At 52.1% G+C, this 21,604-nt stretch overlaps 2 protein-coding genes across 8 annotated transcripts in view; both read left to right on the top strand.

Annotated features, from left to right (window-relative positions):
- HOXD4 (homeobox D4) overlaps nt 1-15,187 on the top strand; it is a 30,658-nt gene extending 15,471 nt beyond the window's left edge. For 4 of the 7 annotated variants that reach the window (XM_064586737.1, XM_064586735.1, XM_064586734.1 and 1 more), the window contains one exon: nt 96-2,744. In XM_064586737.1, the coding sequence (XP_064442807.1) occupies nt 96-436 (341 nt within the window). In that variant the 3' untranslated portion in view covers nt 437-2,744. Of the gene's footprint in view, nt 1-95; nt 2,745-11,542; nt 11,641-15,079 lie in introns of those variants that run through there. The other 3 variants (XR_010410209.1, XR_010410210.1, XM_045868477.3) reach the window with 3 other exon arrangements.
- A 648-nt stretch (nt 15,188-15,835) lies between these two features.
- Nucleotides 15,836-21,221, top strand: HOXD3 (homeobox D3). Its single transcript, XM_045868470.3, has 2 exons — nt 15,836-16,377; nt 18,267-21,221. Exons 1-2 carry the CDS (start codon nt 15,837-15,839, stop codon nt 19,022-19,024), a joined length of 1,299 nt encoding a protein of 432 aa, XP_045724426.1. The 5' UTR covers nt 15,836; the 3' UTR covers nt 19,025-21,221.
- The last annotated feature ends 383 nt before the right edge of the window (nt 21,222-21,604 follow it).

Genomic DNA, 21,604 nt, shown 5'->3' on the forward strand with positions numbered 1-21,604 from the left:
GGCCTCGGGGCGCGCCAGGAAGTGAGCGGCAGTGGCGAGGGGCCTAACGAGTGGCTGGGCGCTGACCTGACCGTGCTGTCTGTTTTGTCTCGCAGTGAACCCCAACTACACTGGCGGGGAGCCCAAGCGGTCCCGGACGGCCTACACCCGGCAGCAAGTCCTAGAACTGGAAAAGGAATTTCATTTTAACAGGTATCTGACGCGGCGCCGTCGGATTGAAATTGCTCACACCCTGTGTCTGTCCGAGCGCCAGATCAAGATCTGGTTCCAGAACCGGAGGATGAAGTGGAAAAAAGACCACAAGCTGCCCAACACCAAAGGCAGGTCCTCGTCCTCATCCTCCTCTTCTTCCTCCTCCTGCTCTTCCTCAGCTGCTCCCGGCCAACATTTGCAGCCTCTGGCCAAGGACCACCACACGGACCTGACGACCTTATAGACGTGGGGACCCTGGGCCCATTCCTCCCTGCGCTCCCGGCTGAGCCGAAGCTGCGGGGGCAGGCCGGGCTTGCTGTCACCTCCCTGGGCTCTAAGGTACTGTGGGGTGGACCTGGGACACGCAGGCCGCCCTCGGACTAGGTTAGCATCCTGCCCGAGGGCAGCCCCCTCCCTCCCTGGAGCGGGATGGGGGTGGGAGGGGGGCGGGATTCTCTCTCTGAGTACATTATCATATGGCAGGAGCTACTGAGAACATAAACCTTGGCCAGTTATTAAACTTATGAAAATCTCTGCTGTTGGATTTTGAATTTGCAAATGAAGGTTGGATACTTTATCCCAGCTTGAATCTGAACATCCTCCCCCACCCCACCCCTCCAGGGATCTTTGTGGTTTAATAATGTGGGGGAGTTGAGGCAGAAGGTTGGCCGCCCTGTGCTAGCTGCTTTCAGGGGAAACAGGAGAGCTGGGCCAGGATTTCTGAACTTTCTGGGTTATCTGTATAATTTCCAGTGTGAGAAAAAGTATTTTGCTCCCAGTGGCCCCATGCCCAAAGAAACGAGTCTAAGAAGAAAGTGGAAACGGGTTATTTTATGTTTAGATTATATTTGCTTAAATATTTATTTGTTGGGGGATGGGGAACAGAAATAACTGACATCTTAATGCCAAAAATCTTGAGACGGTGAAAGGGGCTGAGTTTCAGGGAGGAGAATCAGAGATGCGTGGACTAACTTCTGGCTCTAAGCGGCATTTTGAACTCCACCCCCCTCCCCACTCCCCGGAAATGTGTGTAGGGGGCCCTTAACTCTTTTAGAAGGAAGCAAAGGGTCCACTCAGAGTTGAGTTCTTGAAAATATATTTCCACATGTGCTTTTTTCAGCACTGTGCTTACAACTAGTTCTGGGTGATTAAAGAAAAGGGAAAAGAAAGAAACAAATGGTCCAACATTTTTCCTTCTGGGGAAAGAAAACAAAACCTCTATGTTCTGGGTCATTAGATAATGACTGAATTTTCTGTTCCAACTGGATTCCAAATGCTGGATTCCAAATAACCCATATAGCAGTTTTCTTATAGGAATTGGTGTACGCCTATATGGGAGAGGGGGTGTGTAGTGGGGAGAAAATGGGAAAGTAGGGGAATCTTGCTTTAAAAAGGAGAGAGAAAACTAATTGAATCTAGAAGTCCACAAAAGTTGGTCTTAGGGTTTTTTTTTTCCCTGAAGTTTTTATTTTTTAAACAGATGTAAGGAAGTTTTTCTCAACACATGAATTAGAAGCAGAAATTGTAAAAGTATAAAAGTTTCAGGCCCTCTTCCTTGCCTTAAAGAATGGTGGTTTAAGAACAATCACTCTCAAACAACAAGAGTGATGTTCTTCAGTCATTTTTCTTATGCCTTGCCTGAGAAGGGTTCAAAGCTCATTTTTCTAAAATGCTGACCCTTAAGGATAAGGGGGGAAGGAGTCAAAGGTAATCGCCAGAGTTCATATACTCAAATGAAACAAGACTTTGGAAGTTTAAACCCCAAAGCCTCGGGCTCCAAAAAGAAACCCCTGGTTGTAGCTACAGAAAAGTGACAAAAGGGGGTGGGGGGGGAGGGATGAGCTTGAAAGAGAGATTCAGAACTGGAGGTATTTTTTTCAGGGCTTCAGAACACTTTAGAAGGTGCGGAGGTAATTTTTTAAAATATATTTAGGTGGAGGGAGAAAAAAGAGTTTTTCTGCACGCATGTTCTTTGGTGTCTCCTGAGAGCTGAGAGCAGGTATTCACTGGAGTCCCTAGGCTGAAATTCCACTTCTCTAAAGTATCTTCCAAGCCTTGGTCTTTTGTATTAGACCCTGGGGACAGCTCTTTGTTCCTCCTTGGGGTGAGCCTGGCTCTCAGACTTGCACATGGCAATACTTGAATATCGCCACGTCGGGATATTAAAGATGGATATTCCTGCATTATTCGCATCATTGTTTCTATGACAAAAAGCAAAGAGTCCATACATAGTCAAGACGTCTTTTTTTCTGACGCCCTCACGTTGAGAAGCTGAAAAGGTATTTTACTGAAGTTCGGCTAAATTACAGAATCAGGTTCATCCAGAGGACAAATTTTCTATTCGATTAGCTGTATTTCAGCCGGGAGGACTGACCTCTAAACCCTTAACCTTTTGGACTCTAACTACCCTTCTCTTCTTTTTTTTCCCCTCTAACATGGAGAGCAGTCTTTGGATGTAGCATTTGAAAAGAGCCGCTTTGGTTAGGCAAGTTGGAAAGTGGCTAAGATTCTTTCCTAAGGCCCAACTCTGTGAATATATTGAACCTTCTCCTTGGGAGGGGGAAAAAGTATATATTTTCACAACACCCAATTACATATATATTATAGAGTATTATATAGATTTCCCCCTTCCCAGAAGTTCAGGTTATTCACCCTGGCTTCAGACCAAATGCCAAAACTGCATAGCTGCCTTCACCCATGCCCCAGAGGAAAGCCAAGAGGCATGTTTTGATGAAGAAAACCCAAGCTCCTTCTCCAACATAGCCCCACTACTTTGAAAAGTAACTTAATCAGAGAAACAACTTCTTTGTTTATAAGTCTCTGTTCTCCTCAGTTTCCAGGGATTGTCTTTTGAAATGTTAATGGAGCCTGGATGGCCCAGGGAGCAGCCCTCAACCCTGTGGTCCCAATTGGACCCCAGCGTCCATTTGGGCCCACAGGAGTGGGGCAGGAAAGAAGCAGTGCCTCCCCCCAACCACCACCACCAAAGGGCAGGGAAGGAAATGAGTTCCCATCTGGGAACGTACTCTGGAGAGACCTAGATGTGGAAAGGAGCAGTGCCCATTTGCTTTTATTTGTTTCCAGTTTGTTCCCCCAAATATGAGCCAGAAGTGTTTGTTTTGTTGTTGTTGTTGTTGTTTTTAAAGCTGTGTTGGGGTCGTGACTGGGGAGGAGTGAAGTGTTTACTGAGGACATTGCTCCTCAGACTCCCATCTCACTTTGTCCATTGCAGCCTTTTGTTGGGAGATGACATTGTCAGTCAGCCCCATGGTGTCTGTTCACACAAGATGCTTTTTTAATAGAATTGACCAATGTTCTGCTGCCACTGATTAAAGTATTATTTATACTAATTGTTGCCTGTAGTTTTGATGTAATTCATTGATCTATATTTGAAATAATAAAAGGTGTAGCGAAATCTCCATCCTGTTTGGTGCCTCCACAGAAGCATTCTTCATTAAGTCTTCTAAAAGCTAACATTCAATATAAACAATTTATTTTATTATTTTCTGCATTGTGCCTGACATGTGAAGGTTAAACTGTGTAAGGGTTAGCAAATCTGTCATTGACCTGTCCCCCACACATACCCGCTCCCAATTTGGCCACCATATTTTGTGAGCCTTGGGCAGCCTAAGCTTGGATTCAGGCTGCAGGGCATTATTTTTTGAAAGGAAAATAAGTAACTTCCTAGGCCAAAAGGAGGCTCCAGGTTGGCTCTCTGTGTGGCCCGGGTTCGCCCCAGACCCCTTCCGTCTCTCTTTGTTTTGTGGTGGGTGAGAGACTTCCCTGCACGCCTCCCACCCCCCCCCCCCAACTCGGAAGAGTGCTGGGTTCTGGGCCAAGCTGGGACTGGCCAGTCAATGTCTACTAGGACCAGACCCCTCTGGCCTCCAATCTTGGACTCCTACTTTTCCTGTGCTATTCAGCCCCATTGGGGCCTCCAGCACCTGCCCCTTCTTCCCCTGGAGCCCCCTCTGCCCTCCAGACGACAATAAACACTCCCCACTATAAAAAGTGGCGTGCGCTAATTTTTTTTTCCGCGAGGGCTTTCTCTCGTCTTCGCCTCGCCTTGAAGAGTGGGCCAAGACAGGAGTCCCAAAATAGCTGGGGGAGCGGGGGGGGGGGGCTTGCTCGCGACAGGAAATGAGCAGAATGCATAAAATCAGACATGTGTCCTTAATATATGGAAGGGCTCGCCTCAGACGCGTGGACATGTGTATTTATAAGTGCGCAGACAGAAGTTTAAATATTCAGACACATTTTATGAGTGTCCTCTGCCCGTCTTCTGGTTAATGGCTCCTCCTGTGCCCACCAATACATCAGTACCGTTGTGTGTATTGAATCACGGGCAGGGACGAGGAGGAAGCGAGTCCATAGCCGAGCCCGCTTGAGTACAGTACAGTAAATCGGGACCCTCGGCAGACGGCGCTTCCCGCCCGCCCGCCATGTTGGGGAGCCCTCCCTGCCCCCCGCGCCTGGCTGGGCGGCCGGGGCTCGCCGGCAGCCGGGGGAGGGCCTTTCATAACCCGGAGAATTTTCAAAGTGCGAGGAAGATGATAAGAATAGATTTCTACAAGTCCCGACCACGTGATTGGCGAAATAATTAATTCAGCACGTCCCTTAAGAAACACGGAGTCGTCATTAATCTGCCACGCAAAGGGCTCTCTCCGACTTGGAAAGTGCAGGGATCCCAAGAATATCACCCGCCGAGGGGGGCCGCGCGGCGCCCCCAGCCCTCCACCCTCGGCCCCCAGTGGCGGGCGCGGGAGCGCGGCCAGCAGGTAAATATTTTGGCGACTTTTATTTCTTCAGATTTAAATCCTTAATGAACTTAGCTGTCAGGGCCGCTGACAAATAGTTCCCTTTGCTTCCTGATTTGGAACCGCGCGCCGGCGAGAAGTTGTTAGTGGCTTGGATGGTGACCTTTGGTTCAGCAAAGCTTTGCACTTATGAAAAATTACTGAGAGCGGCCGAGTGTGTGTATGTGAGCGCGAGAGGGGGGGTGTGTGAGCATGTGGGGGTGTGCGAGGGGTGAGGGGCGAGGGGCCGAGGGGGCGAGGGTGCGCGCGGGCTGCCCCGAAACAACAGGAGTTGTAAAAAACCCGCCCGGCTGGGGGACGCGCCTGGCGCACGCGGGCCGAGGTTGCCCGATCGCCTGTGTCTACCGGGAACAATGGTCGCTGTCACGGCATCTGCTGCCTATTCTTAAACTGGTGAGAAAAGGCCCCGGCCCTCTTTTCAAGCGAGGGTCGTAAATTTTTCTTTGCGTCATAATAGAAGGCTATAAAATCGAGTTGAAATTTTACCCCAGGCAGGTTTTAACCAACAGATAATGATTTCCGAGTTGCTTCTCCCACTCCCCTCCTTTCCCACCCAAGCTCTGCTGCTTCTGTCACCCTCGCAAGGAGTTTCTCCTTCTTTCCCCTTTATCTTTGTATTTTTAATTTGGGCGAAGATCTAAAATAAAGGCACGGGTTGGAAGTCCCTGCCGCTGGAGTGAGAGACCCTGGGGCGAAAGGAAGCCTGCGGCAGGGAAATGCGGGAGAGGCCAGGTCGAGGTGCAAAGGCTCTCTGTCCTGTCGCCTCCCATTCCAGTCTTTTTTCTCCCATCCTCCACGGAGAGATCTGCGGTCCCACTAGCCACTCCGCTCCCACCCCACCCCACCCCCAGCTTGCCGGGGGATCTGGGTTGGGGCAGCAGCCGGCTTTCTCCTCCTCCAGCTCGCAACTCAGGGCCAGGGCCGGGGAGGAGAGCCTCTTTATTCGCCTCCTTCCCTCCCGTTGGCTTTGAGGATGATTTCCGCTGGCTGGAGCTGGCTGTGTTTGGTAGTTGTTTGGGGGTTGTGTGTATGTTTTGATTTCTTTTTTGGTGTGTGTATATTTCCCCGTCAGGACAGAGACAAAGTTTCCTCCGCTATAAATTATACATTCAAACAATAATACATTAATTCAATTATTCAAAGATGACAAATGTTTATGTGCTTTGCAAGTGACTCCGACGCAGATTCCGGGCGCTTTCTCTGAGCTGCTTGCGTTTTTCTCAATGAGAATTGGCTCCCCTCCCACCCCAACCCCACCCACCCCAACCCACCTGAACATCCCCTGGTAGGCCCAGAGAGGAACCCACAAAAGCCTCCCCAGCCCCGCTGGCAGCCCGGCAGCCAACAGCCTCCCAGGTCCTGGGTTTGGCGGGCACCGGCCCGGGCTATTTTATCAGTGTGACAATTGCCCGGGTTGATGTGATAAATCATCGTAAGTAATTCCTGAAAGGGTGCGAGGCTGTTGGGGGCCGGGCGAGGACTGTAAATCTTTCCGGTTTATTGCTCTATGAACATATGCTCCTATTGAAGAAGGCTTAGATCCTTTCCTGGAGACAAATTCCCGCAAATCGGCCCCCCTCTTTGGCAGGAGATTAACACTTGCTGCGGGCCCGTTGCTTGGCCCTTGGCGGGAGGCTAGGGGGCGGAATCCTGCGGGTGGGGGTGAACTGGGGGCACCTACGGTCCGGCCTCAGGAGGCGGCCCGAGTGGGCCTCCAGCCAGGCCTGGCCAGGTGAACAAAAGGAGGAGCTCCCTGACAGGTCTGGGGGCTCGAGCCTGGGACCTGTCCTCGGGGACTTCCTGTGCTTCTGAAGGGGGGGGGGATGAGGAGGACTTTACCTCCTTCTCCCCAGCTCTTCTGGGGCTGCCGAGCACATCCACATTCGCCTTCGCCTGTCGGAGACCTTGCAAGCGGCGACAGGGCATCTGCTCGGTGCCCGATGCCGTTGAGAAGCAGAACTGGCCATGAAAACGAGACTTCGGGGATGGGGTGGAGATTCCCGCATGGTGCGGGATTCCGGGGTGCAGGTCGGGCCGGGAGAGGGCCATGGGGCTCTTGGCAGGCTAGGACCTGGAGGCTGGTCGCTCACCCTGGCCGGGAGCTTAACTCTTTCTCGCACGCAGAATTGTTAGCGTAAATTCCGCCCGACCGCTCGGAGAGTGCTGGGTACAGGTACCGATGTAATATTTCTAAACAGAAGCTCCCTTGACTCCCAGATAAGCCCGACTAGGACTGATTTCGCAGGCCCCTTGCCTTCTTGGAGGCGCCGCAGGAAGCGGGAAGCCGCGGCCCGGCACTCTCCGGGGCCTGCGGATCCCGTGGGCCGGCCCAGGTTCGGAGGCGCGCAGGTCTCGGCAAACAGCGGCTCCAGGCCGCGCCCGACCCGAGTGGAGCGCGCAAGACGCAGAGAGGGCAGGCCGCTACCGGTCTGGCCTGCTGCTTCTGCGCCTTTCCCGGCTCTCGGGAGTGGGGGCTCCTCCGCTGCGTCTGCGGAACGAGCCGTGGTGAGGGTGGGGGGTGGGAGTGGGGGTGGGGTTTCCCCGGGGTGACCGGCCGGGTCTGGGAGCTGGAGTCACCCACCTTAGGGCCGGAGCCTGCGCTGTGCCACAACTAATTGCCTCGTCCGGGGAGGGGGAGAGAAGCGCGTCCGCCTAGGCGGAGCCTTGCCTGGGTGCGTGCGGATGCGAGGTATCAGGCTCGGCCGGCCGGGGAGCTAAGGGAACCTTGGGCCTCTGATGCTCCACAGCCGCCTCCGGAGAGGCCTCTGAGAGGCCGCCTCTAAAATTTCCAATCCGTGGGCCAGTCCGGTGGAAAGCTGGGCCAGGGTCAGAGGCCGTGGGGGGAGAGACTCTCTGCGCCCCCATCCCACTGCCGGCGGCCAGGCTGGGGCTGGGTTGGTCCCGAGCTGCGAGATGGGGGCTTTCTTTCGGCTCCTTGCCCACCCGAGTCTGCTCCGGGGAATGGGCCCAGATCCCACGCTTCCTGCCCCTCCTCCAAGCCCCCCGGCCTGGCTGCGCTCCGGGGCTGGATGGCGTGAAAGTTTCAGCCTCAATCAGTACAATCTTCCCTCGGGGTCACGTGAACAAATATGCTCGCATTTGAAGGCAGCGTCTGTATTTCCCGACTATGAGGGGGTTTCCGGGGCTCTCTCCAAATCCAGAAAGGGCCACATTCCGAAAGCAAAACAAACCCCGAGCTCTGGGGGGTCTGGGAGGGCTGGGCAGGAACCCAGGAGTGGGTGGGGGCGCGGGTGGCCGCCGCTCTGGGCCTGGGAGCGGACAGGCGGGCGGGTGGACCGACGGGCGCGCAGCGCGGGCGAAGCCAGCTCGGGACTACGAACTCGTTCCTCCTGCGTTTATTGGTAGTTGAACCTCAGCCTGGTTCCGTTCTACCGGGAATTCCGTGTCTTCGGGTATATGGCCGCGTCTGCGAGCGCGCAAGACCAGGGTTGGGACAGTGTTGTCTGCAGACAAAGGGGGAAGGCTAGCTCTGCCCCCCACTGGCGCCCACTCTGAGGCCGAGGACACCAGGTTTATGATAAATTGGGATCCAGGTAAGCAATTGCATGACAAAATGGAAATCTTTGGGCACCGGGCTGCTTGCTGCCCGGAATGGGATACTAAATATGATTTATTTTGTGTAATCTGTGATCTTGATTATTGCCAATTGGTGAGGCAGTCCGCGTAGACCTAGATACACTTCTACATATACATCGAGGACGGTGATTAATCGTATGGAGGTGCGCTTTGTGGGGATGCTCCCCTCCTACCCAAAGGTTAGGAGGACACACTACCTTGCCAGGGTTGGGGGTGCTGGCTGATGGCATGGTTGGAGAGGGAGGAGGTGGTAGTTTGAGGAGAGGGACGGTGAGGGGGGTCGGGGGCTGGAGGAAGTATTTTGGGGGTATATGTGCAGTTATGAGAATGGGCTGGAAAATGAAATGAATAAAAAGAAACTTTTTTTACACTGTCACTGCCAAAGTAAGATGGAGCGTCATATTAATTCCGTGTCTTGGGCTGCCTGGCTGGGCACAGGCAGGTTGATTTATATGTATTTAAAATAAACTCTGTGACCAGCCAGCTCCCTGCATTGTTCTGGGAGCTAGCTCTACATACGCACGCCTTTATCTCTTGCTGCTGGCTTAATATTTTTTTCCTTTAGAGGTTAAGGTGCTACTCAAGCTTCTCCCCCAAATTCAAGAGAACCCCCAAACTACTCAGAAGAGTTTGAGAGGCTCCTCCACATGTCCCCTCACTAATCTGGGTTTTGGCTTCCATGGTGTCAGAGAAAAGATTTAGGGCTCCTGAGTTCTTCTCCCCAAAGAACCGAGGATGAAAGCTAAATCATATTTTGGCTTCTGCATCTCTTGCATCCTTTTGTTTACTGGATCCCACGGCTCCTGGCTGGAGGAGGACAGGACAATTCATCCTGGGCTTTTCCGGGGCCAAAGCCCAAGTAAGCAGCTCCCTGAGTCCAAGAGAGCAGCTCCAGGCTCGTGGGAATGCCACACGGCCGGGCCAGACTGGGCCTCTATGGGGAAGGGTCCCAGAAAGCAAGGAGCAGTCCCTTAGCCTAGGTTGGGACAGGCCCCCCAGCCAGAGACGTCCAAGGGCATCGCCATCAAAGGAGAGCAGTAAAGTTGTTTTGTCAATCGCCTGCTCTTGGCTCCATCAGAACTTAAAGTCGCTGGACATTTTTCTTCTCCTGCTGCCTTAGAGCAGCGCGCCTGCCAACTTAGTCAGCTGAATCCAATTACTGCGAGCAGCATTTCATTTGGCCCCATGGAGCACTCACTTATAACTTCCCCGAAAATTTCAATAATCCGCACCAAGGCTCCCTATCCTAAAGACTTTTCCCGGGGATGCTGGTGGGGGTTGGGGTGTAGGGCCGGGTCTGCCTTGGACCAGCTCTTCGTTGACAGCTCGCAGATAGGGCTCCCTCCTGCTCTCCCAGTTTCTGGCTGTGGAAAGGGTACTTGAGCTGGTGGCTCAGAGCCAGCCGGGTTAAGCCTGTGATTCTGGGCAAGCAGGAGGCTGATGTTGGGCCTGTGCTGGACGGTGGGTGGGCTGAGCAGGGAACGTGGGAGAAGGCAGCGGGGACTCTGGGTGGCCCAGCTTTGTCCCCCTTGGGGTCCTTTTTCTTTTTCCCTTCCCAAGCCTCCTGCACCAGAGCACAGGATGCACAGGGCATCCCAGAGTGCCCGGGAGCACACTTACCCTGTTCCTCCATGGCTGGGAAAACAAACTCTAGCTACAGGCAGCACAGGGTCGGCCCTGGTGGCCTCCCAATTTAGCTCTCTTCTCAGGGAAGATCCTACTTTTAAAGAACCCTCTTTTAAATAATAATAATAATAATAATAATAATAAAACAGTCAAGCAGCAAAAGTTGATGTCTGTTCCCGTGAATGTATCATACAAAGTGGCTTCAGGGTTCGCCAGTCAGGTCTGAGGACCTGGGTATAGCGCGCCCCCACTGCGCAGCCCTCAGGGCAGCCCCGGCAGCCTGGGCCCCCTGGGCCTGAGGCTGGCTGGGAAGCCAAAGCCCGGGCATGATATCAGGAGCCCTGCCGGGCCGGGATCTCTCCGAGGCGCTTCCGTTGGGTGTTCATTAAGGGTGAGTTATTGCCGTGTGAGCCAAAGGTCACTTCAAAGGCTTATGGCTGCGTGCTCTGGTCTTTAGAAGGGACCGGAACGCTTTGTGTGGGGCTTTCTCCTGCGTGGTTTAGTGTTTGCAAACTACTGAGTCGACAAATTGCACAGGGCAGGCGCAAGAGGGGGGACTGTGTCTCTCCTTTCGCCTGAACTGCACGGGCAGCCGTTAGGCGCCCACAGTGCTGGGCAACTTGGTCTGTTTCTGGGGGAGGGTGGAAGGGATGTTTGTTTCCTGGATGGTTTGCAGCCTGATCCCTACCCGGGAGTGGATGAGCAGCCCAGGCCGGGAGCGTGGTGGGTACCTGCTGGAATAAAATAAATTCCGGGGAACCATTCCAGATACAATGTACAAACCAGGAAATAGAGCCCAGCTCCCCTTCCACTGGGGCTGTGTAGGACAGCCATTGACTAGGACCTACCCAGGCCTATCTACATATTCATCCTCTTTTTTTCTGGTGCCCTCTGCTGTAGCCTTCCTCCCACCCCAATTCTGCAAGTTCTCTTTTGCTCCTAGGAGGGTGGGCTCAGCCTGGGGGATTAGGGCACCTGGAGCACTTAGAGCCTGGTTGAACCGTTAGGAGAGAACTAATTCCCGTTGTGCCTTTGACCACTTGGCCCACTCCCTGCCTGAGGGCCTGTCATTTTCCTCAGGTCGAGCTCTTCCTTTCCCCATCCCGCCAAAGATTTTGTGTTAAAGTCCACTCATTCCCTAGAAGCCAACCAAATCTCCTTTCTGCCAGGGAGAAGACTGCCTGGAATGACTGCGGGCAACATATACAATAGTCACATTGATTATGACACCCTTAAAAGGGGTAAAGCCTCTCAACATGTGTGCATAAGAAAGAACCGGCTGCCACTGAGAGTTTTCCATTTTGTTCCAGATCTGCCTCAACAGAATATCAAAAGGAACCCGAAGAACCTAAAAAGAGTTACTGACAAAATTTGAGAACACACACATACACACACACACACAATTGTGGTGAGTAGTGTGATTAAAAAAAAAAATAATTTCCACTACGTTTCCATCTGTCCTACAACTCAAGGTAGCCATCTCAGGATTCATACATCAAGACATAAAACAAAGGGCGGCTTTGAAGTGAATCACCTCAGTGTGAACTGCTGCCCGTTACATGATAACCGATCATCGGCCTTCAAATTTATGGCGCTTTAATGGGGTGAGCCCAGTGCCTTAAATGCAGGGTGTATTCCGTATTGAGTTATCTGGGCTAAATAAGAATGATTTAGAAGGCGCGTCCAGGGCTTCCCATAGGGCAGAAGAGGCTCAGGCTGAGAGATGGAGAGAGCTCGGGCAGAAAGCTGTCCCAGCTCTGCAGCAAATATATCCCCATGGAGAACACCCGAAAAGGAGTGGTTTCGGAATCCCCAAGCAGCAAAGCCAACAGGGAGCAAGAATCGTTGCTATGTTCCAGCGAATTAACGGGGATGCCCAGCAAGAGTCTTGTCCGCCAAAAAGAGATCTGTGGGCTTCTGAGGCCCTGGTTTAGGAAGAAACAGGGAGAGAAGACAAGGCCAAATGGAATCTCAGAAACATCTGAGAACAACAGAAACAACCGGCAAACCATCGCCTCCCCCTTCTCTTTCAACTTGCCCCGGCTCTACCGGTCCATAACTTACTACGATTGCCTTGCCGAGCAAGTCACAGCCCGGCGACTGCCGCCCCCTCCCTCCCCAAGCCCCCCGGTTTTTCCCCGGCCCCGGCGGGCGAGAGCGCCGGGCCGGCCTCCGCGCATCCCCGCGAGCCTCCCGGCGTCCCCAGGCAGCGGCGGGCGGCAGGTCTTCGGCCCCCGGCGAGGCTGCGCGCGTGCGGTCCCGCGTCCGGCCGCCCGGCAGAGCTGCTCCGAGAGGCGGGCACTGGCCACTTTATATAGTCCCCCTGCTCGTGGGGCGCGGGGCCGGGAAAAGTGCGGAGTAGGGAATTCCTTTGCTGCTCTTCCTCCTACGCGGAGCCTGTTTTCCACTTCTGAAAAGTGCCGGGCCTTGGGAAGTGTTTTTCTTTTCATTCCTTACTGGAGCGTTTACTGCCGCCGCGCTTGCAGTCATAAATTTTGTTACAAACCACAATGACAGGTGCATTGATATGCACCGTGAGAGCTCCAGCTGCTTAATAACCCCGTCCCCTGGCCGCTGTGAGCGCCTTTTATTTATTCGGTATCATATTAGGTATTGATCCCGGGCAGAATTAAGTGCAGTGAGCAAGGATCAGGGCTCGGCGGCTTCAGAGGCGCGGCGGGTGCTGCAGTCCAGCGCGGCCCAGGCGGCGGACGGTGGTCGCTTTGAGGCCGCCTTCCTTCTGGCTGGGACCGTTTGGCCCTGCATTCCCAGCCTGCGGTTGGGCCTACAAGCTGAGTTGGGCAACTTCCCGGGACCGCGAGAAAGGTCGAGCCAGACCCCGTTTAGCGCCCCTACCGTGGAAGGGGCCAGGGGTTGTGCCAGCGGGGTTCTGGGGAGGCTGCCCCGGCCGGTGCCCCGGGGGGTTGAGGGGAGGAGGCATGAGAGAAAAGGGCAGCTGAAGACTTCGAAGACCGCCCCTCCCCCTACACGGGCTAGTCTTCACCCCAAGGCATTTGGGTCCCGGAGCAAAAATGAGCAGAGGTACCAAAGGGCGAAAAAAGAAAGCCTTTAAAAAAGGGGTGGGGGGTCGAAAAGATGAGCCACTGAACAGTTGACCATTGTCCAAGTGATTTATGACCCATTCCTGCTTTTTAAGTTCAAGCAGAGTTCACAGGAGTAGGGATTTCTGGAAAGAAATAAGCTTTTTTTTTTTTTTTTTTTTTTAAACCAGTTTTGTAACAATATTCTCGGGTTCTGCTTTAGGAGAGTTGGTTTCTCTGGGGCATTATAATATGGATGTGGGGGGAGGCTGCAAAGCCCTTTCTGGTGAGGAGAGGGCTACTGCCCTTGCTTCTGGGGCAGTAGACATTGGGGTAGTGGCTCATCACTGAGTGGGCCTTGAAATTCCTTAAGACAATGAAAACAGATGCAGGAGAACAGGCGCTGGGGTTTTTCATGAAGCTGCCAAGTATTTACACTTTTGAGACCCAGTACACAGAGCTTCTTCCAGGAATATGCCATAGGAACAAATATATATGTAAAGGCATCTGTTTCAAAGACCTGGTCAGTTCCTAAAGAAGCTATTTTAATGTGATTTGTCCACGTATTGAGATAAACTTGGTCAACCTGGGAGGTAAGGGGGGGTGGTATTTTGCTTCCACAGTTGTAAACGAAATGACAGAAGCAGCAGTGAGTTCTGGTGATCTGAGTGTCAAATGTGACCATTTTGACATCCAGAGGGCCCACGGATTAAGACTGGAACCAGGATCCCAGAAAAGTCCAGAAACAACTAAACCCCGAGTACCCAGTCCTTTGGCTTGGGAGCAAACACATAAATATTAGTCACAGGATGAGGATGTAACTTTCCATTTGATATTCAGGAACTTTAATAGTCAGAGGATGATATAGAAAATGAATGAAAAAGAAAGATTAAGACCAGCTTTGCTTAGGTAGATATCTTAACTGCATACATTTAAGGATAATAATAGAAACAATTCCTAAAACACATCCTGGTATTCTATTATCCCATTGAAAAGGGCCTGTGTCTTATCAAGATAAATGCCAGATTCACTTATATTTTAAAACAAAATGGGCAACAATACTACCAAACAAAGGCTAATATGAAGAATTTTAAAAATTGGGCTCTTTGGTGAAAGTGGAGGATAAATGAGGGAAGGGAGGAGTGGTTTTGATCCTAGTGGTCAAATCCATTAGGCCACATAAGTTGTCTAGACAATGTGGTCCATCATGATGACCATGATGGAAGCCCAGGGAGTTTTGAGGAAGGAAAGGTGCCTGAAAGAGGAGATCAAGAATTAAGACCAGGGAGCTGACCTATGAGTTTTCTTTATCAAGCAGACAAAAGTGGTTGAATGGTATTAGTTATACTTTAACTCCTTAGGAGCCTTTCAGGAGAAGGGGGTGGGGTGGGTGAGAAGGAAAACCCCCATCAAGAATCAGAGGACACAAAAGGGATAGAATTTTTCTTAGTTTTTTTCTTCTTATTCTAATTCTGGGTCCATTCATCATGGCAGAAGAAGTTCTCTCATTGGTTGTGGAGTGGGTGGAGGTGGGGTGCCATGGATGATCCAGAGCAGAGGTCAGTAATAATATATATTTACATAATAGATGCAGGGTAAAAATGATAATGTTATAATATAAAGCATTCTATGTTCACCCATGCTCCATGCATTCAAATTCTAAATCTCTTCACCCTTTCTAGTATCCATTTAAAAGTAGTGGAGGACAAAGTGAGGACTAGAAAAATGTAGACGAAAGAGAAAAAACATTTTCTAGCCTCAAAATAAGTTTGGGAGTCTAAGTGTTCTTGGTTTTTTATCTCCTAGTACATTTCACAGGGCTGACCCACAGAGTTCACTGGGCGGATTCTCACCCTGTCACTGGAAAGTGGACTACCGGGGTCTTCATGAAAGATGCTGTGATTTTGAAACCAGGTGGGGGAGATACTTTTTTTTCCTTCTTTTTTTTTTTGAGAGTTCTGGCTGTTCTGAGTGTGTTATAGAGCTTTCTTTTTTCATGAACACCCTGGGGTGTCCCAAAGATTGACTCATTGTTCCATCCACTCACTCATTCAACAAGCATTTACTGCACTTAACTACAGGCAGGGCACTGGGCTGGGTGTTAGGAATATATAGAAGAATAAGACACAGTCCTTGCCTGCAAGGACCTCAAAGTCCAGTGGGAGAATCAACCATCAAAATGTATGAGGCCATAAGTGCTTTTCTATGCCATTTCAAAAGCTAAACTGACAATCTTGAAGAAAGAAAATAGCGTCGGGGCGGGGAGGAAGCCCCTTCTCTTGGATGGAGTTGAGCTCAAGGAAGGAAAGGGCTTTTCTTATGTTTATCAGACTTTTCCAAGGGTTCAGATAAGTTGAACTTCATAAAATCTCAGCTCCTCCCCCTAGGAAGTGTGGGCTGCAGAGAGCAGGCTAGTCCTTCTATATTGACTGTCTTGTCAGTTACAGTCCCTCTGGGGCTTTCACTTTTCTTCTCCACAGGTCACCTGGAGCCTGGGGCCACCCCAGCCCTCTCAGGGTTCGGCAGACCTCAGAGGTGGTGGTGAAAGAGACAGTGGTGGTCAATGTTATTTGAGCCGGGTCAGCAGGCCCTGGAACTTCCTGAGCGCACGATGCAGAAGGCTGCTTACTATGAAAACCCAGGACTCTTCGGAGGCTATGGCTACAGCAAAGCCACCGACGCTTACGGCTACGGCACCCCCCATCAGCCTTACCCACCCCCTGCTGCTGCCAACTCCCTGGACACTGATTACCCGGGCTCCGCCTGTTCCATCCAGAGTTCGGCACCTCTGAGAGCCCCAGCCCACAAAGGAACTGAACTCAATGGCAGCTGTATGCGGCCTGGCACTGGGAACAGCCAGGGTGGGGGTGGTGGCAGCCAGCCTCCCGGCCTGAACTCAGAGCAGCAGCCACCACAGCCCCCTCCTCCACCATCAACACTGCCCCCATCCTCGCCCACCAATCCTGGAGGTGGAGTGCCTGCCAAGAAGGCCAAGGGTGGGCCCAATGCGTCTGGCTCCTCCGCCACCATCAGCAAGCAGATCTTCCCTTGGATGAAAGAGTCCCGACAGAACTCCAAGCAGAAGAACAGCTGTACCACTGCAGGTCGCTCTCTGAGGGGGCCCATCCTGGGCTAAGTCCCCCAGCATGACCCCAAGAAGCTAGCTCACCTAGGAAGCAAGAGACTCAGGGCGAGAAGTGCAGCTTTGGAGGCCATAGGTCTACACTTCTACTCATGCCGAAATGGCCTCTCTTTTCAGTGTCCCTGACTGGAGCCATACCCTTACAGGGACAGGGTGCTCCATTCCAGGCTGTTGGTGCCATTGCTGGACAAGTCCCACAGTGATGAATAGATAGCCTTTTCTTATATTGACCTAATGTCTGCTTTCTTGGGCTGTTGGTCATAACTCAGCTCCTTCTTCCATCCGACAGCTCTCCAAAACTTGAAGTCAGGTATCATGATTCTCAAAGCATGGGTTCTTATGTAGCCCATATCACACAAATCCCACTCTCTTAAATTAATAAAAACTAAAGTCTGTGGAATGTTAACATGGTTCCATGTTAACAACCAGGCTAAATGCTTTACAAGCATTATCTAATTTAATTTTCCAAAGAACCCTTTGAGGTAGGTATATGATAACATCCCCATTTTACAGATAAGGAAACTGTTAGAGTTGCCCAAGATCACAAAGCCACAGAATGGCGCCCTTGAATCCAACCAGAGCCTGCAAGAACTAGCCATGGACCCTACTTGGTCTACCCCAGCCCAGTTCTCCCCATCCCAGCAAATCCACAATGGGGAGGGGTGTATCCTAGGGGAAGAGGATGTGCTCTGAAACAGGAACAGCCTTGGGTTTCTCTTCCTGAAAAGGGAGACCCTAGAGTTGAGATCTTCTGTGGATCCATTCAGGGTGTGTGGCAGAAGATGGGCAGGCCCAGGAGCTCTAAGGCCTGCTGCGTCTCTCTGCTCAGCCTGATTGGTTCCTAAAATTTCCTGGCCTTGTGTCCTTTGATGCAGTTTATCTTCAGGTAGATGAATTTACTTCCAGGTCCAGGGCTAGTTTGAGGCCTCGGATGTAACTAGCTTTTTATCAAGTCTCTGGTTTGCCTGCAACTCTCTGGGGCTTCGGCTCCTAGGGGGAAGTGCCTTCCAGCCTGTAAGCTGCTTCTGCCCCTCCTTCCCAGCTGCAAGCCCAGGCCCCTCCCTCCCCGGAGATATCCATTTGTACAACCAGGGAGGGAGCGGACCAGCCGCGGAGAGGTGGCAGGAGTAGTGGAAACCAGTGTTGAGACTGCTGCTCCTAGCACGGAAATACTCAAAATGCACCCAGGCTGGGCTCGGAGCCCCTGAAAGTCAGGGGCAGTATTTTTATGGTTTATTACTTCTCTGAGTTGGGGTGCAGAGCCCTTGGGTGCAGCTGAGCTGGAGTGAGGTGCTAAGATCTCCACCCTCATTCTGTGCTTCTTGGGGTGCTTTGCCCAGGAGCCAGCCCCAGAGCAATGCAGGGGAGGTGGGGGGGGAAGGAGGGAGGTACAGGGGGTGTGCCTTCCTCCCCCATCCCCCCGCAGAGGCTGGGGAGAGTGTTCAAAAGAAGTCTGGCCCTCCTTGAATGGGGGCTGGGAGGGGGTGCTAGGCCTTACCAGCTGCTACTAGCCTCTCATTAAACTCCTCCACAGCCTTAGCCTTAGGGACAGGATGATGGACTAGGCTGGAGGGGAGGGGGCGGCAGAGTGAATCGGACTTCAGAAGGCAGATTGGTGGTGGTGGTGGTGGTTGGGGGGGTGGTCAGGTGCAACTCCTAGGTAGGCCTGGGGCCTGTGAGGTCCCGCCAGGAGTCTCATCTCTCAGACGCCCCTCCCCCACTCCAGCCAGCATTAAGTTGGGGGCAGGGATGGAGGAAGAGAAGGGAGTCAGGGAAGCACCCTGCTCGGGCCCTGGGTGCCCACCCCCTCCCCTCCCGCTCAGCACCTCCTCTGTCTCCCTTCCTGTCCAGGAGAGAGCTGCGAGGATAAGAGCCCGCCGGGCCCGGCGTCCAAGCGGGTGCGCACGGCCTACACGAGCGCACAGCTGGTGGAGCTGGAGAAGGAATTCCACTTCAACCGCTACTTGTGCCGGCCACGCCGCGTGGAGATGGCCAACCTGCTGAACCTCACCGAGCGCCAGATCAAGATCTGGTTCCAGAACCGGCGCATGAAGTACAAGAAGGACCAGAAGGCCAAGGGCATCCTGCACTCGCCGGCGGGTCAGTCCCCGGAGCGCAGCCCGCCGCTGGGCAGCGCCGCCGGCCACGTGGCCTACTCCGGCCAGCTGCCGCCCGTGCCCGGCCTGGCCTACGACGCGCCCTCGCCGCCCGCCTTCGCCAAATCTCAGCCCAACATGTACGGCCTGGCCGCCTACACGGCGCCGCTCAGCAGCTGCCTGCCGCAGCAGAAGCGCTACGCGGCGCCCGAGTTCGAGCCCCACCCCATGGCAAGCAACGGCGGCGGCTTCGCCAGCGCCAACCTGCAGGGCAGCCCGGTGTACGTGGGTGGCAACTTCGTCGACTCCATGGCGCCCGCGTCCGGGCCCGTCTTCAACCTGGGCCACCTCTCGCACCCGTCTTCGGCCAGCGTGGACTACAGCTGCGCCGCGCAGATTCCCGGCAACCACCACCATGGACCGTGCGACCCTCATCCCACCTACACAGATCTCTCGGCCCACCACTCGTCTCAGGGACGCCTGCCCGAGGCCCCCAAACTGACGCATCTGTAGCGGCCGCCACCGGCCCGAACTCGCGGCGCAATTACCTCTTTTGCTTTGGTGGCTGGGGTGGCGGGCGGGGCCCGCGGGGCAGCTCGGTGACCCCCTCCCTCGCTCTGGCCCGGTCGCCGCCTCCTGGGTCTCGGGCCAACGGCGGCCGAGACGCAGGCGACTGGGCCTCCCCTCCAGGCGCGCCCTCCTTTGGGTGACTCGCCATAAATCAGCCGCAAGGATTCTCCTCTGTAACCCTGACAGTGCCATATACTGCGGACCGAGGGACGCTAATCTGGTAATGGTGTCCCGAAGGTAAGTCTGAGATCCATCGGCGGCGCGCTCTGCAGAGGGACCAGCTCCCGGACAGCCCCGGGGCCTGGCCCGAGTCTAGCTTAGTTGCGGAGACCTTAATTTATATGCTCCTTCCCGTCCCGTAAGGATTGCAACGGACTCAACGATCTGTATTTATTATTTGAAGCGAGTCATTTCGTTTCCCTGATTATTTATCCTCGTCTTAATGTATTTATGTGTATATTTGTAGAATTCTCCAGCCAACCTTAGGAACGCGCTCCCAGGCCGCGGGGGCCACGTTTCACCTCTTTAGTCCCCTTGGTCTGAACTAGTTAAGAGAGTAGTTTTGAACAGTTGTAACCGTGGCTGGTGTTTGTAGTTGATGTAAAGGATTAAGACCGCAAATTGTCCTTCATTGGGTAGAGTCAGGCGGCCCCGTGGCGTGGCACGACACCCGTTACTCATTTCTCAACAGCCGCAGCCCTCACCACTCGACACAGTGTATTGATTTCAAATTGTCTGGTACTATTTGAACAAATATTTAGAATAAAAAAATTTCTCAGTCCGAAGTGTATCTGTGTTAATCACGCACACTTGGAAGTAGATCACTCTGCCTTTTATCTTTCGCACAATCCCAGAAGGCCCCCAAATAGGCTCTTTGATATACATATATATATTTTTTTCATTTATTTGGAATCTGGTACACGAATTGGTTCTGGGGATACTTGATTACATTGCAGCATTGATCTTAGGGGGGAGAATCTGAGGGTGCAAGCCTAGAAATGTCCTGGACGGGATAATCTGGGTAGGGCTTTGTGCTGTGCCTGCTGTGCTGGTTCCACCACCCTCTTTTGGACACAAATCGACTTTTCTAGATTGCATTTACATTGGGGAGGCCAGCGCTCACTTTTCTGCGCTAATAAAACAAACTTTAAGAGAAAACTGACAATCAAAGAAAAGACACAAGTTGTAAGAAGAACTGAGCTATGAAAAAGCTAAGGTGTACAAAAAGGAACGATCATTTGGAGACACGCACCTAAGCTTTTTCTCTAGGAAATGCTGTCAGGACTTCTTCCTTTACAATGGTTGGTGGTTCATTTCTAAAGTAAACAAACGTTCCCCCACGATGTAAAGTAATAAAAGTTTCATTAATGGAACATAACAAGTATAAACACCTTGTTTATTCCTGTCTCTTTGTACAAAACGGGCAAAAACGTCTTCAAGGATTTATATCCATTTTGTAAATATTAGCGTGGCTTTAGCTAGGGGCGGACAACGTCCACCCACTTCTCTATAAGGAGACACTTGGAAAGCGCCTTCAGATAAGGTTCAATTCTTTTGTATTTCAGCAAAGTCGGCCCACGCATCTCTATTTGGTTTGACAAATAATGCAACTCCTACTACATCCCCCGTGACACGAGGTGAAATCCCCATTGTGTGGAAATAATTTAACTTCTAATCTTCTGGTGGAACAACAATCGTTTCTATTTGGATGTTTGTGTTTCGCTAAATAATGATGGCTCAAATAATATTTAGTTTCCTTGTTCCTTTGTGCTGTTTTTAAAATGGCATGTTAGATTGGGGGTGGGAGGGGACTATCCTTTTGCTAAATTTCACTTTATCTGAGCAGGTTTAGAGTATACATGTTGTAGAAGTGTATCAACAGAATAAATGACTTCAACTGAAAGGGATATTTTACCCACTTTCAAGGCTTAAAATTGTTTTCTATGAAATTTGCATCCATAGGCAGAATTTCTAATTGTCTTGTAAGAAATTATTTTTTAAGCTATTAGGGAAGTCAAAGAAGAGCTTGCTGCCTTGCAGGGATTACAACAACCTTTCTTAACTGGCTAAATATTAAATAGATGAATTATCAGGCTGTTTAGATTCAGCCCGGTTTTCCCTCATCTCTTCCTACCATAAATAATAATAAAAATACATAATGCATTATGGCTCCAGGCGTTTTCCAGCGCGGTGTGTTACCGCAGGAGTATCTGCTGAGTCTGCGGGTGTCTGCGAAGGCCCCAAGTGTCATCTGCGGTTTAGGGTGTCATGGATTAGACTTTAAACGGTGTCTAGGCCGGCTGACATCAGCTTCCTCTCACACTGAGGCTCCAAAGAACCGCGGGGTTGGGGGCTCCCTCTCGGGGCGGTTGCCCGGAGGCACCCCTCTCTAATGGGGTGGGGGAATTCGCTTGGGACAAATCGGCTTTCTCTCACCTTTGGAGAAAAGTTCCCCGAGGCTTCTGAGAATAGCTCGGATTCTTTCCTGTCATTGGCGTGAGTGCCATGTGATGGGCACACTCG

The sequence above is a fragment of the Mirounga angustirostris genome, unplaced genomic scaffold, assembly GCF_029215605.1.
Source record: "Mirounga angustirostris isolate CCGP_5_RB_7025 unplaced genomic scaffold, mMirAng1.0.hap1 SCAF_3, whole genome shotgun sequence".
NCBI lineage: Eukaryota > Metazoa > Chordata > Mammalia > Carnivora > Phocidae > Mirounga > Mirounga angustirostris.